Source organism: Podarcis melisellensis (assembly GCF_964234715.1).
Source record: "Podarcis melisellensis genome assembly, chromosome: 11".
In the NCBI taxonomy this organism is placed as follows: domain Eukaryota; kingdom Metazoa; phylum Chordata; class Lepidosauria; order Squamata; family Lacertidae; genus Podarcis; species Podarcis melisellensis.
Genome location: NC_138543.1, coordinates 8,825,712 through 8,840,010, shown reverse-complemented (window position 1 = coordinate 8,840,010; position 14,299 = coordinate 8,825,712). Strand labels below are relative to the sequence as shown.

The 14,299-nt window shown below is 43.4% G+C and overlaps 1 protein-coding gene across 1 annotated transcript; it reads left to right on the top strand.

Annotated features, from left to right (window-relative positions):
- The first annotated feature begins 1,149 nt into the window (after positions 1-1,149).
- Positions 1,150-10,790, top strand: ZNF367 (zinc finger protein 367). The gene is made up of 5 exons (XM_081930744.1): positions 1,150-2,231; positions 4,991-5,141; positions 7,018-7,137; positions 7,895-8,033; positions 8,395-10,790. Exons 1-5 carry the CDS (start codon positions 1,872-1,874, stop codon positions 8,630-8,632), a joined length of 1,008 nt encoding a protein of 335 aa, XP_081786870.1. The 5' UTR covers positions 1,150-1,871; the 3' UTR covers positions 8,633-10,790.
- Positions 10,791-14,299: the final 3,509 nt, after the last annotated feature.

Genomic DNA, 14,299 nt, shown 5'->3' with positions numbered 1-14,299 from the left:
TCACACTACTCAGCGACGGGGGACAGGGACGAGGCTGCATATGTACATTTATTTGCATGACGTATATTCTGCACCTCCACTATATATTTATGTTCCTAGGATAGCTAGAAGTAAATATAGCAAATAGAGGTAGCTTTCCAAATCACTTGCTACCTACCAGGCTAATGAACTCCAGTTGACATCTGTAAAAAGCACAAGGCTTCCTCACTACCCCAAGACAGATATGTGTGTGTGTGTCAGATATATCCCGATAGAAATTTAAAAGTTGCAGCTTTCAAAATAACTTCCTTTACATACCACACCCCTTTACCTTTTTAACCTACCTCACAGGACTCTTCAGCGTATAAAATGGGGTGTGGGAGAAACATGCCTGTCACCTTGAGTTCATGACTATGAGAGCGCATTGTCCCAGAAGCGTATAACAAAGAGCTGACAGAATCGTGGCTGAGCATGCTAGCAAATCCCTGGCTGCATTAGGCCTTTGGTTTGATCCAGCTGGGCTGTTATCTCGCCTCTGCAATGAATGTACAGTGGTACCTCGTTCCGGAGGTCTGTTCTTAACCTGAAACTGTTCTTAACCTGAAGCACCACTTTAGCTAATGCGGCCTCCCACTGCCGCCATGCCACTGGAGCACGATTTCTGTTCTCATCCTGAAGCAAAGTTCTTAACCTGAAGCACTATTTCTGGGTTAGCGGAGTCTGTAACCTGAAGAGTATGTAACCCGAGGTACAACTGTACTTTGGCACACTATTTTTGTTATGTACTGAAGTTCTCACCCTGGGTTTTCTCTCAGGTCCACATATGCAAATAAGGGATTGAAAGTGACATTCAGTGATTGGATAGTTACAGAAAGTGTTACAGTTGCGTTCTAGTGGAGCTCTATATAAGCAGGCTGGCTGAACCCCTCAGTTCAGTTCTGTTCTGGCCTGTGAATAAATAAGAGCTGTGTCGTCGGATATGTTCACCCACAACAATTTTCTTCTAGGTTTGGGGAATAATTCCATTCTGTTGTGAACCAGGGATTTAAAGCCCAATATATTAGACTGGCACAACGTATTTCCTTGTTTATCACAGTTTTAGCTAATAACATAAGCACGTTTCCGTCCAACTGCACATTTTCCTATTCTGATTCATTATATTTAAATAGAGATTGTCACGTGATAAGCGCTCAGGTGGCCCCTTGCTAAGCGCGCCTAGAGAGCTGCGTCGACAGTTGTGATTGGCCAGATGCCTGGGACTAAATAACGCGCCAAACGCGCCCAAAGCCTGTTTACTGCGCATTTAACCGCCAGCGACGGAACCCGCCTCTTTCCAGCCCACAGCCAATCAGCACCAAGCACCATTCTTCACATGAGGACAGCCGGGGGCGGGCCTTGGTGGGATGTCGGCGGCCCACCCACCCTGGGAGATTTTCGAATTCTGTTGGCCGGAGACGGGCAAGCGCCAGCCAATGGCTGAGCTCCGCTACAGCTAAGTCCCACCCAGCTGCTCCCTTTCCCCCGCCGCCCGCCTTTGAAGTGAGGGAGCTCGACGCTTTCCCCGCACGCCATTGGCCGCGGGGGCCCGCCACTCTCCTGACGTCGGCGCCCGACTTGGTGATTGGTTCCGCCCAGGCGCGAAATGTAACGCGGGAAAGTCTTGGATTCGGTGGCGGCGGCGGCGGCGGTCAGGGTTGCGGCCGCTGCTGGGTGACAAGCCGCGTGTGGGAAGAGGCCGCGGCTGCTTCGGGGTTGGCGGCGTCCCTGAGGGGAAAAGCTCTGCCTGCTTCGCGGCCATGCGCCCCTGAGGCGTCCCCTCAGGCACCGAAGAAGAGCCGAGGGCGGCGGCGGCGGCGGCGCGCACCGTGCGAGAGGGCGACTCCCGGCGCAGCATGTCGGAGCGGCCGGGCCTCCCCGCGCCCGTCCTGGTGTGCCCGGGCGACTCCCCGAAGCGCGTCCTGGTCTCGGTCATCAAGACCACCCCCGTCAAGCCGCCCCGCGGAGCCGACGGCCGCGCGCCCCCGCCCATCCCCACCAGCCCGGGCTTCAGCGACTTCATGGTCTACCCGTGGCGATGGGGGGAGAACGCGCACAACGTCACCCTCAGCCCCCCGCCGCAGCCTCTCCGCGATGGCGGAGGTGGAGGAGGAGCAGGCGGCGGCGGCGTCCGTGGAGCCGCGGGGCGCTCGGGCGGAGAGGACGAGGAGGCGGGCAGCCCCGACAGCGGCATCGGGGGCGGCGGGCACTTGAGGGTGAGTGCGGCGCCGAAGGGGTTAAGAGCGGGGCAGGGCGCGGCGGCGGTTGAGGGGGAAAAGGGATCCCGAATCCTTTATTTTTTTTTAAAGGGTTCTGGCCAACGTCCGGCCGGCCCCGCCCCCCTCGGGTGCTATTATTTTTTTTTGGTGTGTGTGTGTGCAGTTAAGTCACTTCCGCGAGTGATTCACGCTCTGGGTGACGACACCTCCGCGCGCCAAAAGCATGTGTGTGTGTGGGTGTATTGAGAGGTTCCCCCCCCCCCGCGCGCGCCGCCGCCGCCGCTTTTTCCCGCGTGGTAGCGCGCGCGCACACTCGAAATTCGCGGCTGGGCGCGCAGGACCAGCTCGCTCCCTTTGGCACCTGCGGTGCTCAAGGGGGCGCGCGCGCTCTGCGCCCTTTAAATAACAACGACGGTAGCAACCTCGCCCCCTTATGTCCCCCCAATATTTTTTATTGATTTTCACAACATTATAAACAAACACATAAAACAAACCTAAATCATAGCCTTATTAAAAATTACACTAAGTGACTTCCTTTGCTTCCCCTTGGTTGAATTTCATTGCATGCCTTTTTGACGGTTTTCCAAATCACAGTTCTTAAAATAATTTAACTTAAACATGAACATCCTTAGAATGATCTTCACATTATGAAATTATACCTATTAATTCATCACTTAAATCAAATCCTAAGCCAATTAAGTATCTGCAAGCTGTTTTCAGTTAGTTTAACTTAACATGTTTAACTAAGTAATCATTAAAATTGATCCAATCTTCCTGATACTCTTCATCTGCCATTCTTCTTCACCTCCTTATGTCCAGTCGATAAAACTGTTAAATAAACTGCAATCTTCTGCTTCCTGAATATTTGGTAGACATGTTTTGTTTATTTTTACATTTTACATTTCTAACCCACCTGAATTGGGGTTTGAACCCAGACCTCCCAGGTCCCAGCCTGAGGCTCACTTCTTTCTCCTTTGGCGACCCTAATAATAATAATAATAATAATTTATTATTTGTACCCCGCCCATCTGGCTGGGCTTCCCTGGGCACTCTGGGCGGCTTCCAACAAAGATAAAAAATACATTAAAAGGTCAAACATTAAAAACTTCCCTTCAGGTGCCTTCTAAAAGTCAGGTAATTGTTTATCTCTTTAACATCTGGTGGGAGGACGTTCCACAGGGCAGGTGCCACTACTGAGAAGGTCCTCTGCCTGGTTCCCTGTAGCTTTGTTTCTCGCAGTGAGGGAACCGCTAGAAGGCCCTTGGTGCTGGACCTCAGCGTTCGGGCAGAACGATGGGGATGGAGACGCTCCTTCAGGTATACTGGACCAAGGCCGTTTAGGGCTTTAAAGGTCAACACCAACACTTTGAATTGTGCTCGGAAACGTACTGGGAGCCAATGTAGGTCTTTCAAGACAGGTGTTATGTGGTCTCTGTGTTCACCCCCAGGCACCAGTCTAGCTGCCGCATTCTTCCATTAACACAGTCTTAACAATGAGTCCGTAAGTGATTGTGGAGGCCAATTCTGGATCCACACGTCCTTCCACAGTGGGAACATTGGTTTCCAGGTGGGAGTTGATCATGGTGAGGGTTTGCTAAGCGCGCCTTCCTCTTAGCACGTTTCGAGTGTCTTGAAAGCCATGACACCTTTGGTCAAGGCTGTTCTCCAATTGGAGCGCTCGCAGGCCAGTGCTTCCCAGTTGTCGGTGTTTATACTACATTTTTATTAGATATGCATTGATATTTTAAGCCTCTTTTGTTGAGCACCAGCTTTCCATTTTTAAGTTCAGAATAGAGTAGGTGCTTTGGAAGACAATAATCAGGCATTCGCACAACATGACCAGTCCAACAAAGTTGATGTTGAAGAATCATTGCTTCAACACTGGTAATCTTTGCTTCTTCCAGTACGCTGGAATTAGTTTGCCTGTCTTCCCAAGTAATGTGTAAAATTACACCACACCAGCTTGATAGAGAACACGCTTCCTGAATAAGTGGCACACACATACCCCTGGACAGTGGTTGCGAACGCTGCCGCAATTTAACACCATTCTTTGCTCTTTTTCTTTTAAGACTCGCAGAAAGGCAGGCATAAGGGAGCCACACGCTGACCTAGGCACGAGCACCTTCACAATGCCAGGCCCTCCAAGTGCCCCTGTGTTGGAGGGTATAGAGATATGTGACCCCCAAACTAAGGAGATACAATTCAATCTGTTTATTTCAGTTGTAGGCCAGCATTTAACTAAGGGGATAAGTAATACAACCTTCAGAAGAAATCTAAAGGCAGCCCTGTATAGGGAAGTTTTTAAATGTTTAATGTTTTATTTGGTTTTTATTTATGTTGGTAGCCACCCAGAGTGGCTGAGCCAACCCTGTCAGATGGTCGTGGTATAAATAATAAAATTATCGGCATTATTATAGAATAAGATGGCCCTGTTTTCATTGGAGAAATGTTGGACGGTATGCAGTGCGATATCAGATTGGCATTGTGCAAAGTGTCCAGTAAGATACCCAGCACAATAAGATATAATTAGATATAATGTACGTATTAAATGTATTGATCGTATATTCAGCAAACAGGTGCTGACAAAAATGCCAGTGTTTTGGGCTCTAGCAGGTTGTGACTGAGGAATACCGTAGATTTGTGCCAGGAAATGCCTGCAACAGCTCCACTGGCCTATGAGCTGAGGTCTAATGCCCCACCACCTTTTATATAGTAGTTCTTGGGAAGCATTTGATAACGGCCTGTTTATTTACCAGGATGGGACTAGAAGAGGTCGACCAAGAGCAGACACCGTCCGAGATCTAATAAGCGAGGGAGAGCACTCTTCAAGCAGGATTCGTTGTAGTGTTTGCAACAGAGTATTCCCACGAGAAAAGTCTTTACAGGCCCACAAAAGAACTCACACTGGTAAGTGGAACAAGTCAATAAAGGGGGAAATCGAGCATGGATATTCCGTCAAAGCATAGGTCTTGGAGAAAAATAGGCTAAGGTGTTTGTTGTGAACTAATTGGAATTTGTGATAGGGTGGAATTTCATAACATGATACCGTCTGTAATAGTACAACAATCACATTGCAGCTACAATCTGAAATCCAGGTGAAGTAGTTTTGGAAGTATTCATTCCACGGGTGTCAACTGGGGTAGCTCAGTTGGTAGAGCATGAGACTCTTAATCTGAGGGTTGTGGATTTGAGCCCCACACTGGGCAAAAGATTCCTGCACTGCGAGGGTTTGGACTAGATAACCCTTGTGGTCCCTTTCCAGCTCTGTGATCGCTGGCACTTAAAGAAATGAGAGCAAGTATTTCACACGTTTAATCATGTAATAGAGGCTTCTTTAGTTTCTTCCTTGCTTATAACTTTATGTGAGAGAGATGCATTTAATTTGTGGGGAGGCTCAAATAATTCCCCTGAACTGCATGTGTTCCATATTTCCTTGTTGCTCTTCTGTAAACCTGTCTCTTAATAAACAGTGTAGCTTCACCACAGTATGAAATACTGTGATAGTCTTTTAATTACATTTATACTAGGCCTAGGTCTTGCTTCCAAGTGAACAAACACAAGATGGATTACCTGTCATTTTGAGGTGGGAAGTAGGTGGTTGGTTTGCATCTTCTGTTTTTTTCTCTTTCCTTAAACTCCTAAGTTGTTCACAAGGATTCTGCTTCTTCAAGTTTATCCAGGCAGAAGGTGACAACAAGACACTCTGAAGCTTTTGACATTTGCTTTGGAATTATGGCCACTAGCCAGCTAAGATTTGGGCAGTTCAGGTGCCCAATACAAAGGCTTGCTAGGTTCAACCCAGCAGAGCAGAAGTGAAGGAGGAATGTTTGTGCATTCTGCATTTTCTCATTCCTCCCCTGGCATGCCCCCAAGAAGCCTCGTATCGGGCCTACAGCATCAAAGCTCTGACATATGTTGGACTAACATACTTCAGATTTCAGGGGTAATGCGGAAGGGAAATCCAACAGCAGAACTCCCTGCTGTGTTAGATCTCTGGCACCCTCCAAAGGGCTATAGCAGGAGTCAGCAAACTTTTTCCGCAGGGGGCCGGTCCATTGTCCCTCAGACCTTGTGGGGGGCCGGACTATATATTTTTTTTGGGGGGGAATTAACGAATTCCTGTGCCCCACAAATAACCCAGAGGTGCATGTTAAATAAAAGGGGACATTCTACTCATGTAAAAACATGCTGGTTACTGGACTGTCCATGGGCCGGATTTAGAAGGCGATAGGGCTAGATCTGGCCCCCAGACCTTAATTTGCTTACCCATGGGCTATAGGATTGTCCTTTCAATGGGAGAACTTTAAACCAATGGGACTTCAAAGAATCTTAACTTTGAATAATGCCCATTCTGTTGAATTGTTTGAATGAGGAAATATTGGATGCATGGGCATAGCCAGCCCAGGGGATAAAAATTTGCCCATGCCCCCAGCAATAAAAATAGCAAACTGAGGTTCTGCCCCCCCCCCAACAAAAATCCTATCTACGCCCGCGATAGGATGTACCTTTTGCAGTAACTTGGAAGCAGAGGCAGATATCAGAGAGATTAATTAAAGGTGTGTAGTCAAGTAGCATGCCAGCTAGAGCATCAGCACTTTGTCCATTCTGAATTTTATGTAAATCTTTGTTGTTGTCCAATAATTGTATTTCAAAGCAACTAAAAACATTTCAAAATTTGACAGCTTTACAATACTAACAAAAATAACACACTTTTCAGAATGAGTTTTCAGTGCTTTTATTTTTACAAATACCCTTTTCAACCCCATGATTGTTTTTTCCCCAGGTGAAAGGCCTTATTTGTGTGACTACCCAGAGTGTGGGAAAGCTTTTGTTCAGAGTGGGCAACTTAAAACGCACCAACGTCTCCATACAGGGGAAAAACCTTTTGTGTGCGCCGAAAATGGTGAGCCAAGACAGAATTAACCTTTGTTCAAATAAACTGTCGTGAATACAATTGGGAATAAGACGTGCCCGATTCTAATATGTATTATATGAGAGGGAAGGAAGATTATGTGTACTACTAGTTTGAAAAAAATAACAGTATTAACAGTAAAATAAAGTGCTTTAAAAATCCATTGAAATCTATGGGAGGATGTTCAACTAATATTTAATTCCTCAGCTAAAACTGGTGATACTGAGTGCTTTACTTTGCCTGGGATGTGTGAAAAGAAAGCATTTTTAAAAGAATTCATCATGTAGTGAAGCACTGGGCGTGGGGGGTTTAGGATGGCTGAAAATGGTGAAAGCTGAAGCTGGGTGCTTGGACACGGAGGTGGGGGAGTATTTTGTGTAGGCCCTTTGCTTCCTTAGAAGGAGGGACCTATGGGGATTATGTTGCTTAAGTGGGGAAAGCCATTTCATGGCCAGTCAGCATGTGTGGCCATAGGGCAATACATCTTTGGAATAAGTGGGGAGGGCATGCAACAAAAATTTGGAAAGCTAAAGGGACCGAGAACCTGAGAGTTTTATACACTGATTGGAACATGTAAGCCAGAATTTTGGTTGCCAAGCGCTAGTGTCTACTCTGTAACACTAACTATTGGTGTATGTTTTTAATGTTATGTTTTCTGGGCCAAGCAGTGTTTGTGTTTTAAACATGGGAAGATAGTAGAATGTCTTTGTTTAAATTATTGGTATGTTTGTCTTGTCTTTTTAATAAGGATGCGTAAGCAGATTCACGCATGCAAACCGTCATTGCCCCAAACATCCATATGCAAAGCTGAGGAGAGAAGAACCAACAGACAGACTGAATAAAAAACAAACTGCAGAGAACAAAGCTGTTGCTGAATGGCTGGCAAAGTAAGTTATTTCATATAAAATGCAAAGGTGTTTTATATAGAGTACATTATTATTTATTATTATTATTATTAAAATACTTTGCAATGTTTAAAAGCAATGCGTAAATGAAATAAGTTTAAAAGCATTGAGAATTGGGAACATTTTGTCATGTCGCGATGGATGTATTTTAAGTATGGCATTTCAAACCATACTCGGCAAGTCTTATTTGTTAAAGGCTTCTTATTCCTTCTTACTTCACAGTCGTCTTTGCTTTGAATGAACCAATCTTTTCCTTAGCTTAATTAAATGAAATCCAAGGGACTATCAGGCTACAGTGGTTTCAGTTGCTATTTATAATGCTAACATTCATCTTTACTGACAGGTACTGGGAGATGAGAGAACAGCGCACTCCTACGTTGAAAAGCAAAACTACTCATAAGCCTGACCAGGAGCAGCAGGATCCCATGGAATATCTTCAGTCTGAAGATGAGGAGGAGGAGGAAAAAAATATTGTCCATTCAGTTTCCTGTAGCCGCCTCCAAGAACAGCGCGAACGCTTGCATGGAGCACTGGCACTAATTGAGCTTGCCAACTTGGCCGGGGCACCATTACGACAGTAATAGGCGAACTGGACCTGCTGATAAAAAGTACCGCATTTGGTACTTAAAACCAGTTAGCTCCTGGGCATAAGCTAAGCACCTTATTTGCTTCTATAGGCTGCTATTCTGTAGAATTTATGAAGAATGTTGTTGCCCCAGAAAATGGGGTAAGAGAATTGCACTTTTTTTTTGTATGAGAAAGTCAGATGTAAAGCTTTTTAAAGTATTTTGTAAATAGGAGACTGTATAATGGGAAATGCTCATGTTATGGAAAGCTAGATTTGCAAAGTTAGGGCTTTGCTCTTAATCACAATTATGTGGAAGTAAGTCCCTGCAATCAGTGGGGCTTGCCTCTATGTAAAAGTGTGTAAAGTCAGAATTCCTGTCATTCTTTGATAAAGTTTTCACAGGAAGCACTTTCTGAACTCACTAGATTAGAATAATGGTACATACGTTCAAAGAAAATAGTTGAAATATTTTTTTAAAAATTGGATGTAAACAGTGATGCAACCATGGTTTTTCAAACATCAATATTTTACCTAGCATTGCTCGCAAGAATGCTAGAATTAGCTGTTGTAACCTTGTAGCAGCATAGAATAACTGGGTAGTATGTCGTTCAGAATCTTCACTGTGACTACTGACATGGAGACTGACTTTCCTTTTAGTAGGCTGAGGTCTTGGCAGTCTCTTGGTTGAGTAGCACTTCTTGTTCCCAACAGAATATTGGGAGCATTTGCACATTGTTGGACTCACCTATAACTGAGTGATACATCTTGCAAATTCTAGGCATCATGGTAACATTCCATCAATTGAGGATTTCTTTCAGATTTAGACCCTAGAGCAATGGGATTTGTTTTTTGGTAATGGGGATATTTACAGGGTAGCATTGGTTTTAGTAAAAGACAGCAAACACTAATACTGCTTCAGAAGATTTTATTGCAGATAGGTATTTCTTGCATAACGCCACCTTATTGCTTCCATTTGAAACGTTACATACCAAGTTTTGTGTTCACTAGCTAGTACAGTTATTGATAAAAAATATTTGCTATACAATTAGTAAATTAGGTTTCTGGAAGTAGTTGCAAGTGTGAGATATATGGATTAGTATTTTTTCCCCTTTCCCCCCAAATTAAGATATAGGGATAGCACTTAGTTCTCTTGAGCACTCAATGAAAAAAAAGGTATAGCCTTAATAGTTTTAAGTTATCATATGCCAGGCATGTGCCTTTTATAGCGATTTGTGATCAAATTGAGTAGAGGTGCATAATAGACTAAGAGAATTTTATGCTCCTGTTTTTAGAAAAAAAAATTAAGGCTATTGGCATAAAAATATAAACTATGTGATACTTGACCTAACAACCACCTATTAGCATTTGTTGGACTTCATTCCTTCTGACCACAACAAATGAGCAAAGAATGTTATTTCCCAATATAAAGTTTAATTACAGATGTCTTGTCATTGGCAAGATAAAGATACATTTCCAGGGTTATACTTATATAGTGTCAAAGTCATTTTTGTATATCCTTAAGAATTATGTATTAATGCTGGCAAACAGCTAGAAAGGGGGAAGGTAGTGCAGTAGATGGATTTAAATTACACTGTCACTTTTTGGCTTGTTAATTTCTTATGTTTGTTTGCCACCTCTGATTCTTTAAAGCAAAGCACTTCAACCTGGATTTTTCGAGTTCATAACAATTGACACGAAGTCCTTGGGGGGAAAAAAGCTAAGGACCCTCAAATGCCAACTTTGATGCTTTCCCCAAAAGGGGAAAGACATTTTGCACTTCATGGAATCCAACTGATAACTTAAAGGTAAACTTACGACTGCAACATCTGGTATTGCAAGCAAGAGCTAATTCAATGTTGGTACACACAAACACATTCCCTTTTTTCAATCTATACACAGAATGCATATTGAAAATATGCATTTAATTATTTTTTTAAAAAGAAAACCCTGCATACTGACTAGCTCTAGGCTAGTTGAGCTGCTTTACCAATTATGTATAAAATACATCTTTGGAAAAACTCTAGAATAAGTTACATTTGTGAAAAAGATTGGCATTTTGAAATGGTGGTTCAAGAATTCTCTGCTTCATATGATTAAGCTGTACTTTTGGCATGAATTAAAATGCTGTAATTCTAATAAGCTTTGAATAAAAAGTTGCCTGAGTTTTAAAACTGTTTATGATGATACTGTTGCTTTGCATTGTATCCTAGAATGTATGCTACATTCAGAAGTTCTGGTGCATGCACAATAGTTCTGTGTCTCTGACTCTTGTACGTTGAAGAACTGGTTGGTACAGTTCACTCTCTAATTAAAAAGTTACTTAACAGGAAATGCAAAGCACCTTGTGTGCATTTGAAACCTTGACTTAGTACAGTGGTACCTCAGGTTACAGACTCCGCTAACCCAGAAATAGTGCTTCAGGTTAAGAACTTTGCTTCAGGATGAAAACAGAAATCGCGCAGCGGTGGCGCAGCAGCAGCAGGAGGAGGCCCCATTAGCTAAAGTGGTGCTTCAGGTTAAGAACCGTTTCAGGTTAAGTACAGACCTCCGGAACGAATTAAGTACTTAACCTGAGGTACCACTGTAAGCCTGTTTTGGTTCATACGCTTTCTTAGGGGCTTATTCTAGCACTGGAAAATATTTTTATTAAACTGTGTGAGTGAGGAGAAGGAGCTACAAATACAGCCGTGGGAAAAAGAAAGTGCTCTTTGAATTCTGTGGTTTTGCATATCAGGACATAAAAGCAATTACTTGTTCCTTAGCAGGTCTTAAAATTGGGTACATAAAACCTCAGGTGATGAACAACAACATATATACTACATCATGTCATGATTTATTTGAGAGAAATAAAGCCAAGATGGAGAAATCATGTGTGAAAATTGAAGTACACCCTGACTGCTTCCGTAGGAATTAAGAGGCTAAGTAGCAGGCAGGGGTTGCTAATCAAATGCCCTTGCTTAATTGATCATCAGCAAGTGTACCACTTGTCATTGTTCTATATATTTGATCAGTTTGTAGTTATCATTCTTGAGCTCTTCGAATATTCATCCAAACTTCTTTAGCAATTCAGTGCCAGGTGTGCTGTGCCAGCTGCGAATTATTATTATTATTATTATTATTATTATTATTAATACCCTGCCCATCTGGCTGGGCTTCCCCAGCCACTCTGGGCGGCTTCCATAAAATACAGTAATGTATCAAACCTTAAAAGCTTCCCTAAACATGCTCTCCTCCCTCACACGGAGAAGATTGGGAACTGTCTTGAATGTTTTCCATTTTTGAATAGCCTTTCTTTCCCACGGTAGAATGATGGGCGTAAAATTGGTTGGAGGTAGCCCAGTTTCATGAGAAGCACTTGCTTCTCTAAGAGCCTTGTCGTCTTTCCTCCTTGGCATTCTGTTAAAACACACCTGAATGCTCCAGACCAACAAACTGATAAAACTTCAGCTTTTATAGAAGAGGGCAAACTTGCTGCCATACAGTTTGAATTCCTGTATATGCAGAGTTGCATATAAAGATGGGCACAAGGAAAAGGGGACGACAGAGGACGAGATGGTTGGACAGTGTTCTCAAAGCTACAAACATGAGTTTGACCAAACTGGGATGCAGTGGAAGACAGGAGTGCCTGGCGTGCTCTGGCCCATGGGGTCACGAGGAGTCAGACACGACTAAACAACATATGAAGAGTTGAGTGTGTTAGTGTATGGTTAGGAGAATTTTTTTAACATGCTATTATAGGTTCATAAGTATACATTCAAAATAAGATGCCTAGATCTTTATCTCTCAAGAAAGAATGTGAACATCAATCCTGCTGCTGTGAAGGGCTGAGAAAGTTAAACATGGATCGGTTGTGAAATAGAATGAAATGGGTTCTAGGATTTGCTGAAGGGGAAATATGTGTAGGTCGTACAAAGGCTGTTAAGGCTGAATAATGTTTGTCACTTCAGTTTGCCATTCTCATGTCAGTGTGCAAAAGCATTTGATCTCCAGGACTATTGGCATCCATCAGTCTCGAGACAATGGAGTTCGCCTCTGAGGGTGAAGTCAAACCGCTGCGTTAGTAGCACCAAAGTGACCTTCCTTGGGTGCAAACCTGGGCAGTGTGTATGGAGGTCCTGGGCTGCCGATGACAAGACCCCACTCACGGCCTTGCTGTTGGGGTCTCCAGGAATGAACCTTTAATAAAGGGTGTTGCTGTGCTTCATAATGGATTAGGAATAGAAGATCTCTCAGAAAACCAATTGCAACAGGTAAGAAAGCAACCTGAGTTCTTAACAACAAAGGAACCAAAATGCAATAATAATAATAATGGATTATAAACACACTGGCATTTGGCAACAACAAAAGTTCCTTTAGAAACACAATTTACAAAGACTCATAATCTAGTCCAGGGGTCAGCAAACTTTCTCAGCAGGGGGCCAGTCCACTGTCCCTCAGGCCTTGTGGGGGGCCAGACTATATTTTGAAAAGGGAAAAAAAAATCATATGCCCCACAAATAACCCAGAAATGCATTTTAAATAAAAGCACACATTCTACTCATGTAAAAGCACACTGATTCCCAGACTGTCCACGGGCCGGATTTAGAAGGCAATTGGCCGGATCTGGCCCCCGGGCCTTAGTTTGCTTACCCACAATCTAGTCCCTAGAAACTTGCTATAACATGAAATAATAATAGGTGTAAATATATGATGCAAACTACTAATAATTATAGATAGCAGAATGTCGGCACCCTATATATAGAAATGAGCAAACCGGTGATATTTTAGGGAGCAGGCTAGCAGGTGAGGCCCATTACTTACATCATAGGAGCCCACTCAACACAAAACACTTGCTGTATGTAAGTTTTATTTGTTTTTTATATTATATTTTGGAAATTTACATCCAGGTTCCTCCCCCCCCTTTAAATTTCTTCGGGGGTGGGGGGCGGCAAGAGAGTTAAATATGTCAAGTTAAATTAATTGGAGACAGCTTGCAGATACTTAATCGGCTTAGGATTTTATATAAGTTCAAGTTAAATTTTATAAGAACTGTGATTTGGAAAGCCATTAAAAGGATATGCACTGAAATTCAACCAAGGGGAAGCGAGGAAGTCACTTAATCATGTTAATAAGTGTACTTTTTAATAAGGTTATGATTTATGTTTGTTTGTTTTATGTGTTTGTTTGTTTATAATTTTGTGAAAACCAATAAAAAATATTTGAAAAAGAGAGAGAGAGAGAGTGGGGCCCTAAGCTATAGCTTGTTTAGCTTATCTGTAAATCCGGCACAGACATCACCTTGCCAACAAAGGTACGTATAGTAAAAGCTATGGTTTTCCCAGTAGTGATGTATGGAAGTGAAAGCTGGACCATAAAGAAGGCTGATCGCCAAAGAATTGATGCTTTTGAATTATGGTGCTGGAGGAGACTCTTGAGAGTCCCATGGACTGCAAGAAGATCAAACCTATCCATTCTTAAGGAAATCAGCCCTGAGTGCTCACTGGAAGGACAGATCGTGAAGCTGAGGCTCCAATACTTTGGCCACCTCATGAGAAGACTCCCTGGAAAAGACCCTGATGTTGGGAAAGATGGAGGGCACAAGGAGAAGGGAATGACAGAGGATGAGATGGTTGGACAGTGTTCTCGAAGCTACCAAGCATGAGTCTGACCAAACTGTGGGAGGCAGTGGAAGACAGGAGGG